Source organism: Bombus vancouverensis, chromosome 4 (assembly GCF_051014615.1).
Source record: "Bombus vancouverensis nearcticus chromosome 4, iyBomVanc1_principal, whole genome shotgun sequence".
NCBI lineage: Eukaryota > Metazoa > Arthropoda > Insecta > Hymenoptera > Apidae > Bombus > Bombus vancouverensis.
Window position 1 is genome coordinate 12197647 of NC_134914.1, and position 16242 is coordinate 12213888.

Sequence of the window (16242 nt, forward strand, 5' to 3'; positions counted from 1 at the left end):
CGTGACTTTAACAGCCTGTTGCGAATTATCGACTAAAGAGCAACCGGCCAGGTCAAACCGATCGGTCGATATCGCGTACCTCCAATGAATTAACGCTCAAGGTTCAGGAGGTTTAGTATATCGAGTGTTAGAGTAATCCAGCACTGTGTTGAACTTGTTGTATAAACGTAACGTGTGATGTGATGCACGGCGGTGACAAGATCTTTTTGAGAGTGAAGTCTTTCACACGTACGGTACGATGTCTGTCGATGAACTGTCCTAATACGTTGCTGATTCTCCCTACCAGCCGATGGGTTTCGTCTGTCCATCGTGTCCTTCCGGCTGGTCCTTTCCAGGGATTTTTTATCTGACTTCGGAGTCGTTAGGTTTACAGCTCGGGGAGGACATGCAATTCGGAATTTCCTAAAGAAGCGAATGTGCCATAAACGGCCACTGAAAATTCCGAACGCAGCCTCTCTTTCTTGTATCAGATACTTTTTCATTTATCTTCCACTTTGGTTTCTTTGATCGGTAAATTTCACGTCTTAGTCGTTGGTAGTGTAACGTTAAAAAGACGCATCGTAGAAGGAAACGTAAAGGTCTGTTGTCTCATAGCGATGGAATCTGTGTGGGAAATTAATGGACAACGCTACTGCTTGAGGATGAAATTAGTTAAATGTCCACCGTTCCGTTGAATACGCTCGTTCAACCTGTCCGGGATAGATAACGTAACGCGTCTCTTGGGTCTTCCCGAACAATTGTGAATTCGATCTTTTACCCCATTCAGGCTTGCCTTGTTGTTCGTACACCTTACGTTTCGACCAAAGTGAGAGATTACCGGCGCCGGAAACATGTTATCGAGAATTCCATCTCGACTAAGCTCCTAAGGAACAGAGAACGCGATAGTGGCTAAGTACTACAGCGACGCTAATCGAGCTGATTAGGGATTCAATTTTGAAAACCGTTCTGTGTTTCTAGCGCATCCTGTAGTAGTCTACGTCATTTATTTCTAAGGTCTACGTTGGTGTAGGCTCACGTCCGTTCAGTTGCACGCTGATGTAAATTTACAGCAGTGTAGGTCAACGCTAGGGTAGGTTTTCGTTAACGTAGGTTTACGGTAGATCGACTGAGAGTTGGCGACCAGCCACAGTGGCACGAGTCAACGTTCGCGTAAATTCTCATTAGCGTGTGTCAACGCTACCGTGGGTCTATATTTAGCAATATTTCATAGTACCATAGAAGAGTTACGTAGCAGTTGAGTTCGATGTTAACCAAGGTCTAAGTTAGCGTAGATTTACGATTGAAATTAACGTTAACCTAGATTCGCAGTAGTTTAGATCAACGGTGTGGCAAACCTGCGGTAATCTATATCGGCGATAGTAAAGATCTACGTTTGCATATATTTACCATAAATTAGGAGATCTATCGGTCTAGAAATATAGTAGTTCGGATGAACGGAGATTTACGCTAACGCGAATTTACTTTCATAATACATGGGATAAAAATTCCTTTCTAACATCGGCAAGATCACCGACCGATTTAAATAACGCGTTATCAGAGAATAACAAGGGAGGAGCGAACGAAGAACGAGTAATAAAGTTGAAATCGCTCGGGCAGCTTGGCATACGCGCACAAATAGCGGGATTAAAGCGGTAGCGAATCGTCGCGCGATATTTTACCGCGTTAACCACGAGCCTCTGACGAATCGCGAGCATTATCGGTAATTGCAAACGCGATCAACGTAGTCATTGCGCGCAGTTAAGCGATAGCTTTTCACATGTAGCTTTTGTCATTTCTACCACCATTCCTCGCGATCAAGCGGAGGATATTTTATATTTATATCGTACAAAGACAATCGAGAGATTTCATACGTGTTTGCGAGTTGTGAAACGAAAGAATATTACGAAACATTGGCTTTACGAATTCTATCGAATCGAATTATATTATAAATTATGTTTTAGTTAGGAATTGGAATCGATATTGTATGCGATACGCTTAATGTACTTGATTGAAATTTGATGCGAGGGGATTATATCTGAGGCATGGTCGATTAATTTGCAGATATATTCCAAATTCTAGACCGTGTATTCCACAAGTAACGTACATGCTATCAATGCGTATAATTCACATATTCTGCCTGTGTGTAGCCTAAATGATGTAAATTTCACTCTTAGAACGACCATACATATCGCTCTGAAGAATTTTTTCCTCGGTATCCTCCGTCTTCACCGATGAATTTCAGAAAATGAAAATCTGCTCGTAAAATATGAAAATACCGGTCCGCTTTATTTCGTTGCTAACATAAAAAAAAAGGAAAATAAAAATAAAAAATACATATGCACCGTTTTGCTACGAGAGTCAATTGGATTTCACGTATTCCCAGCCGACATGAATATTTAATTCGTATTCCTCGAATCGATTATTCGCGATATCCATGGGATTTCGTCGATTACAATGACAACGTTGTATCTACTGCGGCAAAATACACGATCGAATTCATACGTTAATACGATCGTGGTATATAACTTTCATTAATGCCAGCCCGACCGAGTGACCGCGTGGAAATACGCGACAGGAAAAATATTCGACGCGCTTCTCATCTTCTCTTTCTCTCTCTCTCTCTTTTTCTCTCTGCGCCACTGCGTCCGACGCACAATAGGCTAAAACGTCGTTCCGGTGATTAACCGTACGCTATTTCGACGACGATTTTGCGAATCGAATTTATCGAATTCGAGGTTGGCCAACGGCGAACAATGAATCGTATTCTGCCGCAAACTAATTCGAACGATTGCTACGTCCCGCGAATGTTTGTCGATCTTCGACCAAGGTTCCGACACAGTGCATTCAGATTATATTATTATGCGTGAAACGTGTGTTCAGCGCTGATGTTCGGTTTCATAGCTGTGAATTTAGTTTATCGTAGGACGGAAGCGGCGCGTACACGATGCTGTTGTAGACTTCCATTGCCTCTTGGTCGAGGTAAGTACGGATTTAAGGGTAAGCCAGGTGTAGATTAGACTAAGCTTGGGTTGCTTCTAGTTCCAAAGATGGTGGGTAGGGATTAACCTAGACCTGAGTTACCTCCGAGATGGGTTAAGCGGAGGTTTGAGTTTGCGTAACATTGGAGCAATTGTGGTTGAGTTGCATTTCGATCAGTGTAGACTCGTGATAACGTTGACTTAGTCTACCGCAAATCTGGGTTATCATATGGTTTCCCGAATTTAGGTCTGCGTCGTCGTTGGTCTGCGCTACTGCGAATCAGCGATCCGTGCTCGCGTTAACGCGTTAACGAGTACCGTGAATCTACGTTGACGTAGACCTATTAACTATCATTAGCTTGCATTATTACTAAGTTAATCCAGGGTTTGCCTACGCTACTCTTGTCTATACTGAATTTTTCTAAACGTAACCTACGTCAATGTCGACCTTATACTACTGTGAACATTCGTATCGCTAATCCAAGTTACCAAAGCACTGTAAATTTTCCTGAACGTAGCTCTACGCCATAATTCACCTATACTAGCGCGGATATTCATTGTCGCATCCCTAATCCAACCTACCAAGCCTTTGCGAATTTTCCTAAAGGTAGCCCTACGTCGTAATTGACCTTTACTACTGCGGATATTCAGTAACGTATCCCTAATCCGGCTTACCAACTGTGAATTTTCCTAAACATAGCCGTACGCCATAATTGACCTATGCTACCGCGGTTATTCATTAACCTACCCCTAGTCGAATTCGCTAAGCCTTTGTGAATTTTCTCAAAGGTAATTCTACCTGATGATTGACTCGTACTACTGCGAATATTCATTAACGGGTAGCTAATCCGGCTTAGTAAGCTGCTGTGAATTTTCCTAGACGTGGTCCTACGTCATTATTGACCTATACCACTATGGATACTCGTTAACGTATTCCTAATCCAACGCACGTTATCCAAAATCTAAACTGCCGCGAATTAATCCACGTTAACGCAGACCTATGACAACGTAGTTTAACACCTAAACGACGATCTGTTTCTCATTTGCGTCGTTCGAGAACCAGGTACGAGACGCGTTACGAAAACCCACGTACGCGCGTTCGAACAGCGTGAAAAATTGGAAAATAGAATCGCTCTGCGCGAGCTGAATGTGCCGATTTCGAACGGATGACACTTTTCACGAGCAAAGTTTTAATCGCCGACCGATTCCCGCTACTTTGTCCACGTTATCGACTCTTTATCGTTCGCTCTATCGTCACTCATCCGGGAACAAATAACCAAGGAAAAAGCTTCGTCTCATAATACGTTGCTAACGAAATTATTTCCCGATAAATCCATTGAGTTTCCACACCGTTTGGATCGATAAACGAGTGAAATATGAATATCCATGAGCGATAAGACCGGAACGAAGAGGAAAATTCACTGTGGAGGACTCGCGGTGGTCCTCGAGCTCTGTTCGATTTTCCTCTGGGATTGCCAGAGGTGAGGATGAATTTTTCAAGTGGTCTCCGCGTCTCGAGGAACACTCCGGCACCGCTCGACGATTAAACGCGTCTGTCAGGCGCCACGGTTGCTCGCTTGTCTTTTTTACGCACCTCCGTTTCTCGTCTTTAGGTACGTTCTTTCGACGAAATTTTGATTCTTTTTTACTCAGTTTCCGTGGATTTGCATAATCGCGAAGAAGGATACTTTAATTTCCATAATGAAAATTACGCTACGGTAGCTTGTTTAATTTTACTTTCTGAGGAGAAACGCGCTATGAAAAATATCGTGCCAAGCACTTGGTGCGTTGCAATTAGAGAGTCGCCGCCGGTTGGACGCGCGCAGGCTTCGGATAATCGTTCTTTCTAGAATCGTTGTTTTACGTTAAAAAGGGAAAGCAAAGCAGGAAACAAGGAGAAAATACTGGTTCCGGATCGGAGCAGGTTCGGTTCCTCGGTTTCCATTATTCCGCCGCGATTTCTCCCGTGTCTCGAAAACGCTCCACGGTTTCCAATGGATCAAAGACACGCGACGAAAAAGCGGCCGAATTGAAAAGCAGCTCGGACAACGGAGGCTTAATAAAGGGGCTGCCGATGAGGAAAACACAGGAACCGGGGAAAACATGGGGGCACGGGAGGCTGAGCGAGAGAAAAGAAACGCCGAGCATCGATCCGTCCACTAATTAATGTTCCATGGACGAAGATTCGAGCGCGGATTGGTCGCCAAAGAGAATCGTTGCGGAGTCCGCGTTACGGGAAATTCCGCGGTTTCCCGTCGGAATGCCATGCAGCAAGTTCGTTTACTCGGAATTTTTAGTGGTCCGCGTGGAATCGAACCTGTGCAACGGTCGTAACGTACGGTCGATTGTTTTCACAACTCTTTGCATTATCTCACAGACTGTCTGCATAAACTCTGATAGCGTATGGCGAGTATTTTTATAATAAAACTGCATTTATGCGAACTCCGTTTACCCGAACTAACGTCGCCGCAGTACTCGGTTTACATTTGAAATGCGTCACTGAATTCTTATTATCCAACTCCGGTTCGCTCCATGTATCGCTTATATGAATTAATATTTCTGCCTCGGTACTACTTACAAATTTCGGTCCAATTTAATTTCACTTTCGTCTTCGAACGAAGTTATTCCGTTTATTCGAGCTCCGCTTATACGAACCACTTTCCGTTTACCGTCTGTTATACGAGCTGAGCCTCTTTATTCGAACTACGCTCGTACGTACTTTCAGTCAGACGATTGCGTATTCCGAAATCGTACACGTCCGCGTGTTTTGTCTAAGCTGACATATAATTGTTGCGACACTCAACTAACTAGCAACCACTTAGGCACAACTGATCGGTTGGTATTGCGAGCCTTGAACGTTATTAGCGTCCAAGGTGGAGGATTATAATAAATGTACAGAGCGAGGTTTAGTTCACCTTATTTATTCCACTCGATACTCTGAATACAACTGTCTTTAGTTCACTGGTTATCCTGTTAAATATAATGGTCACTGACTGAATACTGTTAATGTTGACTCTTACAATACCGGTGCAAGAGTGACTCTTGGTGATGTCAGAATAAAATTACCCTCTACAAGACCGTAATAAAACCTGTGTGGACCTACGGAATCCAACTATGGGGAACGGCAATTCCAACATTGAAATACTTCAACGCTTCCAATCGAAAACGCTAAGATCCTTAATAGATGCACATTGGTATGTTACCAACGAAACGATACATCGCAATCTCAAGATACCAACAGTCAAAGAGGAAATAGCAAAACATATCGACAGATATAGTAAAAGAGTCAACAAACACCGAAACCCTCTAATCACTGGACTACTTGATACGTCGGACCAGATCCGCAGGCTGAAGAGACACTACCCGCTAGACCTAAACGCTAGATTCAATTAGTTATCTAAATTAATTAATATTTACTTGTTTATAATACATACCTATAAATTATACTTATCTATAATAAGTACTAACTTATAAATAATTAGCCACGTCACTGCGCCATGCCAGAAAAAATTACTGAAAATTCTCAATGCGAGAATTGATTGTAAATTTTAATAAATAAAAAAAAAAAAGAAAAAGAGTGTCTCTTGGTGATGTTGCTGTCGTAGAGGAAGATTCGTGGTGGGTGTGTTTCCAGTCTGTTCCTAACTGATCATTGGGTAAATGTTTAAGGATAGGCTGGCTGCCTTCATGAAGATTCGCGCGCGAGTGACCTTACACTTGGGAAAGCCCGCGTGTCCGGTCTTCTTCAGATGTACCATAAAATAAAGAAGTTTCGGGCCTTATGCGTTTTTTCCGTGGGGTCCTAGAGTACCTTGACTGTACAATAGGCCCACTGTTTACGATGGGTCCGCACTAGGGTAGCGTAGACCCTTGACGATCGTCCTGCCCGAGGATCGCATCTGGTTCACATAAAGCGTCGCGGTAATTACCAGGCAGCCACTCCAAATCCCGAACAATAATTTCACACAATTTGTGTGGAAATCGTTGTTCAATCTCAGTTATCCGAACGTGGATCTCTATTATCGAAACCATAGCGGTTGATGGGGGTTAGCAAAGGAATCCGATATTATCCGAAATATTTCGTTCGTTTCGGATAAAGGAAATTCTGCAGTACATGAAAATTAGCTTCGATTATACGAACCTATAAACAGCGGAGAAAAGAGGAGCCAATGGACACGTATTATCCGGCTGATCCAGTTACTCGTGACTGTGTCATATAAATAGAGCTGTATCGGATTCGTGTTAGATGCTTCGAGGTTTCTATCGGTACTTTAAAACCGACCAAGGCAAAAAATATTCCTCAATTTCGAGGTTCGTTGGCTAGAAACTATCTTCAGAGAAGATTCTCCAATCCTTTCGTCGCTTCTAACTTCTATCCAATTCTCTTGAACTTCTAATTTCTACGTGAAATTCCACTGATCCAGGTAACACGACAATTCTAATCAGTTAGAAACGAAAAGAACTAAATAGAAAATCTCTATCGGTAATTTAAAATAGATCAGATCGTAAAATATTTCTCAATTTGAGATTCGTTGCCTCTGAACGATATCCAGAGAAAATTCTCGAATCTTTCCATCAACGTCTAATTTCAACGCAAAATCTCGATAAACGTATTAACAGAAGAATTCCGATCAATGGAAACCCTTTTAGTCGATGATCAAACACGATCCAACGATTCCTCGCAAGGATTCGGAAATTTTAGCAACGGCTCGCTGGACTTCCGGTTTCGAAGGTACGCGGCGAGCCATTCGAGGCATTTCGCGCTGCGTTCCAAGCGGTTCACAGCGTTTCGAGGTCACCGGTGGCCAGAGGTGTTGCGTAACTCTCTCTGCCAATAGGCAGAGTCGGTCCGTAGCCATCGTCAACTTTGTTGCGCGCTGCCACGACGCCGATCGATCGATTATTTATCCGGTCGGCGCTCGTCTCGGCTCACCGAGAACCGCGACGCATTACGCGAAACGTTCCACGGTTTGCCGGCGTGGTCCGAACCCGGAATTTTCATCGGGCTTATCGATCCGCCCTCGAAAATGGAACACGCGAAAGTCAGCCAGTTTCGAAGCGATCGCAACCTGAGAAAACGTTCCTTTCACGGTGATGGGGTACCGTTTCCTGTGATTCGACCAATTCAACGAGCAACCGGAAGCGGAGGGACTCGTCACCGAGATATTTTCCATGTAACGAGAGATTTGCGTACAGCGGGTTTTTTTCCGAGAGAAATAATTTGGTCAGAATGTTTCTCAACAAACGACGATCGTATCCTCGCTTGCGTAGTCGTAACTTTAGTCTTTCGCGAAAATTCTCTGGTTGCCAGTGTTGGATTGTAAATTTGAGTCACTCGTTTTGTTCTACTTACGAATGACCCTGAAACGAATAATTTTGTTTAAGACCGGTATAGGGTGAGTGTGACCAGGCACGACGTTATGTCAGGAAACATTTCTTAAAACACTGGTATAGAACGACAGAGCGATCGTAGCGAGGGAGATGAAGATAGGGACGAAGATGATGTTGAAGATAGGTTAGCAAGATGGAGATCTTTTAGCTCACGCGAAGGATATTTTCGTGAGAATCGTAAGAGGTCAGACGAAGGGTGTATGGACTTGTAGATTGGATTAAAGTATCGAGATGATTGCCGACGTTGAAGGGATGCGCGTCGTCTGGTCCTTATCCGATCCTAGCTGAGATTGTCCTAAAAGTCCATACAAACTGTTACACGTAGGCGTGCAGCTAAATTTAGTGTACGAGAAAATCGCATGGAAATTATCGCAATTATTAAATTTTGATTACCATTGGAATTATTGAAATTCGCGCTAGCGTCGAGTGTTATTGTGATTCTGCGATATTGGAAAATTGAGAATTTATTGCCAGTGTAACGAATCGGAAATTTGTTAATCGAATTAATGTTAAACGAAACTCGTTACATGAAAATTAAAATTCGAGCTGGCTGGATGAATTTTCGAGTATATTAATCAATCGGGGAATAGGCGGTACCGAAAGCGAATTTCTCAAACGTCGGCCAGACTCTTCCCACTATCGAGCTGGCTATACTTCATCGGAACGGATTAACGAGGGCCCGAGTAGCTTGCTGTGTTTTAACGCGATTATCCGCAAGTTCTCAAACCTAGCTATCTACCGTGGCCATAAGCTCCATCCGTCTAATAACGCGGACAGGAATTTCAAATCGCGAAACTCGCTTAGAAAATCTCAGTTCCATCGACCTGGCAAGAAAGGTTACTCTCCTGTTGGAAATCATAATGAATGATTCATGGTGTATGAATATTTTGTTCATATCGGGACGTCGATTAAATTCATTTAATATTCAAAGAATATTTTTCGATATTAAAGGAACTGAGGCATATGTGTCGTCCGTGATACTTGTAGATGCTGACTGTAGAGATGTTCGCTGATGATGGAGTACTGCTACTTTTCTTCTAATTTGGATGCGTGGAAGAAAAATCGGACTCCGGTCGCCGGGATTCGAACCCGAGTTCCGAACATTCGTAACCTAAGGCGCTAACCACTGCGCTGTCGTCGTCCGACACTAGTTGGCGTCGAGTGGTGGTATTTGCTGTTAAGTGCCGCCACAGAACGTCGACTCGTCAAATGTCCTATTAGAACGTTAACATTCACGTAACATAAGGAACCACACTTGCGAACAATTATATACAAGTAACGAACCAATCTTAATTACAAATCTTCAATGCTCTTCGATGATCAGCTCAGGATTTATTCTAAAATTATTCCCTTCGATAAAGAAATCGAGAAATCGGTTAAGAGAAATCTTAACACGTTAAGATAACATTGAACCAAGATCAATTTTTAATGGAGAGGTTTAATAATCCGCGCGACGTGAGTTAAATTGGTTGGTTTGGTGAGTTAAGTTTGTAATATTATTATTTATTCAATACATAAGTAATTATTGTATTAACATATTATATTGTATATAAAATATGTTGTATAGAAAATATGTTAAATCGAACAATACAACAAACGTCGTTTCGCGTCTCCTCCACGCGATGTTTAAAGAATTAAAAACGTGTGTTCTAAGTGTTCCATCGATAACGCGTTAATCTGTCCTGGTGGATTTCCACCTAGACGCTACTCCCAGCAGCAACTTGAAAAATTTACAAAAATTTCCCATTGACCATTAAGCGAGTACTAAAAAGTGATGAAAGCGTGGTGGATCTTTGAGGTAACGAAGGAGAGTCCCTGTGGGACTTTCGAAGATTCACGAGGACCGTGAACGAAGTTTCCCCGCGAGTTTCTCGAGCTTTCTAATGCGATTTACCTTCCCCTTTGCTCTGGCAAAAGTTTTCAAATTCATTAGATGGCGTAAAATTATGCATCGTTTAATAAGCGTCTGTACACGTGTTACATCGAAGTTCTTCTCGAGCTTGGGAAAGCTCGAACGTTCGAAAGGTCTTTCAGACGCCTCGCGTTGAACACCGAGGATCGTTAGAGTTCCAATATTTACGATGTAGCTGCTCTCGGAAAAACGAAGAAGAGGGTGACTCGCTTGAGTTATTAAACCGTCTGACGACGAACAGCTGACAATCCGGCGGGAAAAATAATAATCGGGTCGGTGTGTAAAAATGGAAGAAAAATGGAGTCAAAGGAGGCGAGACTAAGATAAGCGAGAAGAATTCAGAAAGACCGGAGACAGAGAGAGGACAGAACCGCGGGAAGTACGGGCTATTAAATTAAGAGGAACGACACGGAAGGAAAAAGAGGCGAAAGTAGCGAGAAAGTTGCGGATGGATGAGAAACAAACACGGTCGAGGTGCCACCGCTAAATATTTGAGGTTTTCGTTTGTCAACGTTTGAGTTCGCCGAGACCAACGGCGGCGAAAGAAGTTGTTTGACTATATACGAAGAATTGTAAAAAACGGAAAACGCAAAACGGTGGACAGACAGCGTGTAAAAGAGAAAAGCGTGGAAAAGAAATCAGAAAAGGTTCAAGGCTTAGTGCTTAGTGTTAGTGCTTAGTACCAAGTACTAAAGTACTCCGAGTACTAAAGTACTTCAACTTCAACTTCAACTTCAACTTCAACTTCAACTTCAACTTCAACTTCAACTTCAACTTCAACTTCAACTTCAACTTCAACTTCAACTTCAACTTCAACTTCAACTTCAACTTCAACTTCAACTTCAGTACTTTGGTGCTCTAGTACTTTGGTGTTTTGGTACTTTGGTGTTTTGGTACTTTAGTACTTAGTGTTTAGTGTTTTGGTACTTTAGTACCTAGTGTTTAGTGTTTAGTGTTTAGTGTTTAGTGTTTAGTGTTTAGTGTTTAGTGTTTAGTGTTTAGTGTTTAGTGTTTAGTGTTTAGTGTTTAGTGTTTAGTGTTTAGTGTTTAGTGTTTAGTGTTTAGTGTTTAGTGTTTAGTGTTTAGTGTTTAGTGTTTAGTGTTTAGTGTTTAGTGTTTAGTGTTTAGTGTTTAGTGTTTAGTGTTTAGTGTTAGCCGGGACAGCGTGTAATGCAAAATGTTACGAGCTCCCGCGACTTCCCACGTGGGAAATAGAAAAATGCTTGCGCGAAAGCGCACCAGGAAAAAAGAAGTTATGCAAACGGCTAGGCGAAAGAGGAGGGAATGGCCGATGACGGGCACCGGAAACCGAAGCGTGAAGACCAAGTTTACGCTTCCTCGAGCGCTCAATATCGGATACTCGTCTCGAGAGAGGCTTTCGTTGTTAACAAAGAGACTCTGTCGAAGTTATGCAATAATTACTGCGCAGTTTCTGGTGCTAGAAAGCGAAAGAGAGAGAGAGAGAGAGAGAGAGAGAGAGAAAGAGAGAAAGGAACTTTTGAGCCGATCCAGTGTGTCGGAGCTGCAGCTTACTCCCCGTAACCCCTCATCGCGAATTCGCGCTTTAACCGAACGGCTGGCGCGTATCCAAACGCAAAACGCGAAATTTCGCGGTAATTTGCCGAGGATTTTCTATCGGCCGTCTTCAACGACCCTTCTCGACGCCTGGATCTCGTCTGTTGCGCCGCGATTCAATTAATTGCGACAGTGCTACCTACGTAACACCCTTGAAACCTTTGGAAATCAGCGTGCCGTGTTTACGAAAGAGTCGAACCACAGAGAAGCGCGAAATTAAATAATTACGCCATGTTTCGATACGGGATAATTAATTGTTCCACGTTTCAGTCGAGTGTTATATTTTTCGCATGCCGTGTGGCTCGACGTTGCGGAGTTTTCTGAAGACTCTTGACGCCCGCGGTTCGCCTGTTGCGCGTCGATTTAACTAATTGGCAAAATATTTGCTACAGAGCGCCGCTTCCAACTTTTACAAATTGGCATTGCACGTGTTCGAGAGGAAGCGCGCGGCAAGTCATAACATTTGTCCATTAACTCGTCCGGGAGAATCTCTAGGATTCCCATCTCCTGTGACGACAGAGATTCAGAGGAAATTCTTTTACTTGGTTTTACTTGAAGACAGCCAGGACACGCGTTACATCGTTGAAAGATACCAAACGATAGTCACATCGATACATGTGACAATCGAACGTATCAATGGAACAAGATATTTTCCACCTCATGCGCCGTATCTTTTCGCAAGTTCCACGTTTTTATGGAATTTCATCGAATCTAAGAGATTCCTCGGGGTATTTAAAATTTTTCCTTTCCACTCGTGCCACTAATTGCGCGTTCTCGCGCCCCGTGTCCGCAGAGACCGGTCGGAAAAAGAGGAACAGTAGAAGTGGCGAATTTTCCAGACTCGAAGTTCCCACGACCTTTCCCTCCCTTGAGGCGGAATTTTAATTTCGCCGCTGCGTCGGGCAAATATAAAAAAAAAGAGGCGCGGTTTAGACAACCACTTTCGCCAGTTTCAAAGAGCGAGTCCGAGATAAATATTTGCTGTACTCGACATTGCCGAGTGGAACTCGCGAGAAATAAATTACCGACCGGCCGCGATTAACTCGCCGTTAATAAGTAGCAACTCGCTTGTGTTGATAGTCCTGGCGGCGATAGCCGCACCGCTAATTATTCGGCCGCTGCCACCGTTGATTAACAATTAATCGGTTACCCTGGTTGGGTCCATCGCCATATTCTTCCGATCAATAGGAAAAGGACATTCGTCGGACATCTAGAACGCGTGCTTAAATTTTCATCTTACGGTAATCATTAACAATTACTAATATACAAGGTTTGTCGTAGTTGATGGCACCTTGATTACGATTGTACATAATTGGAATAATAGGGCAACTCTGGACCGTAACCATTATACGAACGTTATCGTATCTCGAGATAGCTCGTCCTGTGTGAGGAAGCGAGTTAAATTAACACACCGGCTGCTACGGTGGTCATCGGTGACCCACGTGTAACTAAATTTTGTAGTACGATCGAAATAAGATGAATCTGACGAGCTAAAGAATTTTTAACGATACAAATAATCCAAGTAATATCGTATAAAAAAGACTATATATAATAACATTTTACAATCGACGTAAAATACAGGGTGGTTGGTAACTGGTGGTACAAGCGGAAAAGGGGTGATTCTATGCGAAAAAAGAAGTTGAAAATATAGAATAAAAATTTTTCGTTCGAGGCTTTGTTTTCGAGAAAATCGACTTTGAATTTTGGCTCAGTACGCGTGCACTTTATCGCGTCTCGTTATAACGGATCTCACTGTAGATCGTTGTCTCGATGGAAAAATTAAAAAAAAAAGAAAAAATTAAAAAAAATTGTATTCTATATTTTCGACTTCTTTTTTCGCGTAGAATCACCCCCTTTCCGCTTGTACCATCAGTTACCAACCACCCTGTGTATAAAATTCGCGCGTTAATGACGTTTGTATCTATCGTATGCCACTATTCGTGTCACGACTGACTCGATACTACGAGAAAATACTACGAGAGATCGAGTCGTAGAAACTGGCATTTTGGTTGCGAGGAGAGGAACTCGAGTGGCTGCCAAACGATAACGATCGGCACTTTGGAAACGTTTCCTACGTAAAAATGAGCAGCGCGAGCTTAAAAATTATTTACCAGCGAATCGCTTAATCGTCGCTTTCAGTCGCGTTAATTGGAGAGACGTTCACCGGAGAAAGTCGCAGCCAGGTGATTCATCGTGGCCGCCGTGACAGCGGGCGATACATTATGCCCGCGAGCAGATAATCCATTATCAGGCCACTACGATCGCGATGTTCGTTTTCGACCGGACCCCCGGCTCTGTTAATCGCGAGATTAATCTCTGTCCTGCCGATTTCATCCAGCCGTGGTCCACCAATTTCCTTCCTTCTGCCGTGCGATCCTTTTCATTCGCGAAAATTCTTCTTCGCGTACGTCGCTTCGACCACGTCGTTTGGAAAGTTTCATAAAGAGAATTCGGGTGATAGCGATCAAATTCGTCGGCGAATATCCCTCCGGAGGATTCTATTCGCGCTAGCCGTCGGATTTACGTTACTCCAGAGGTGGAAGATCGTTGGACCGAGTCGGCTCGCGATTTTACGTTTCACTAACGCTCGAATATCCTTGCAAAGTACGACTTTCCGAGAGAAATATCGTTACCATTCGTGGAAACCTTCGGTGCGTTCCCATGTCCAACGTAGTTGCTATGCCACCGTATAACGTCTTGGGGTATTTCCCCGTAGAACTGCTTCGAAAGGTAGGCAAATGGTCCGACGCCAGATGGCGACGTAACAAATTCTATTCTCGAGAGTTCTCGCAGCCAGTCTGCCGGAAAAGGTCGAAGGGAACCATGCTGAGAGAGGCGGTGCGAGACCCGCTCGAGCTCCAATTTTAATTCCGGCCAGCGTGTGCGGCTCGCTGACTAATTAGGTTATGCAAAACAGCTGTTACGCGCTGTCCCAACCACCAGCCATCGTTCGCCAACGTTGATTTCGCAAATTTTTTGCGCTTCCGTCATTAACGCTCCCATTGAATATCATAAAAATACGAGCACTTTCGAAAAACATCGGTAACCGATCGGAGCGACGCTTGTCGTTGATATCGTGCGACGAGATGCAGTAAATGTGAAATTGTTAGAAATTGCGTGAATTTTACGCTACCAATCTGCTATCTCGTCCAATGGTAGCCATCGAATTTCCTCCCGATTGACCATCATTGGCGTCACGCGTAATAGTATCCAAAGGCAATCCTAGCTCAATTTAGATATTTTTTCTTTTTTTTTTATCTACTGCTGTATTCGATCTCTGCGTTCGCATCAGGTTGCTTCTTCTCAGCGTCGAGGGTCAGAGATAAGCTTCTGCTTGCTGGAAATTCGAGTGACAAGCTCGCGAGCGAGGAAGGCGACGATAGAGATATTTCACGTTTGGGAAAAAGAGGAGGAATAGCGTTTCTATCGTGTGAATAGGATTTCAAAGGACTTACCCTTCATGCCGAGGATCAGCACCGTTGTTCCGGTGAAAGGGACACCCTCGTTCGAACGATCCTTGGTCGATCGGGCTTCTCGCCCTACCAGCCACACGCTCGGCCAGCAGCTTTCAAACTTCACGATCACTGGCGATCCCGATTCGATCGCAACACCGCGCACCAACGATCTATCGACGATTTCAGGAACATGAAACACTGTCTGCAAAGAAAGGAAAATGATCGGTTATCGTAAGCGCTTCTAACTCTTTCGTTACGCGCTGACTTGGCTCGAATAGCTGTTACAGAATACGACTATACACGCCGCCTGGTATTATACATCCGAACAATAGAATTACAATGGTGATACAATGGCACGCAGTAGTGGTGTTCCATTTAAATTGTTCTCCGCGAATATCTTCAAAATTGTTGAATACATCGACGAATGTCTGGAATGGAAATGAAAGGTTGCTAACTCTATAAGAATATTAGGATTTTATTCGTTGGATATAAAATGAAACTACTATAGAATATACAGAATAGATTTCGAAAATGCTAATTCCGATTCTTTGCCTGTTCTTCGACGACTCGCTCGGGACTCTCTGGCTTTTCAATCGTGCTGTTCATGCTACATGACATCCTACAACTTTAACGACATCACGTATGCAACACTCGTCACGCTCGGCTCGATCTCCACGCGATACCACGTACGCATCGATTTTCGCATTACGTTTAAAGAATCACTACTCTCTCGTTATCGATACTAATAGAGCGCAGGTAAAACGTTCGACCTGCCACTCCTCGATCGCCACTCCATATCCATGAATTCTCATTTGCGCGTCATGATCGATACTGTGAAACAGCGATAAAATTTCGATTTGATCAGAGTTCAGAATTCCGACATCAAAGTCGTCATTAACACGCTGTTGACGGTATACTTTGAAACAAAGCGAGTCTGACGCGCGTTTTTCCG

At 43.4% G+C, this 16242-nt stretch overlaps 1 protein-coding gene across 1 annotated transcript in view; it reads right to left on the reverse strand.

The window, feature by feature from the left end:
* The window catches only part of LOC117156734 (uncharacterized), a 175464-nt gene extending 159556 nt beyond the window's left edge, over positions 1–15908 (reverse strand). Inside the window, exons 1-2 of the mRNA XM_076617817.1 lie at positions 15843–15908; positions 15291–15492 (exon numbers count right to left, since the gene is read on the reverse strand). Of these exons, the coding sequence (XP_076473932.1) occupies positions 15291–15492; positions 15843–15908 (268 nt within the window). The remainder of the gene's footprint in view (positions 1–15290; positions 15493–15842) is intronic.
* Between the last annotated feature and the right edge of the window lie 334 nt (positions 15909–16242).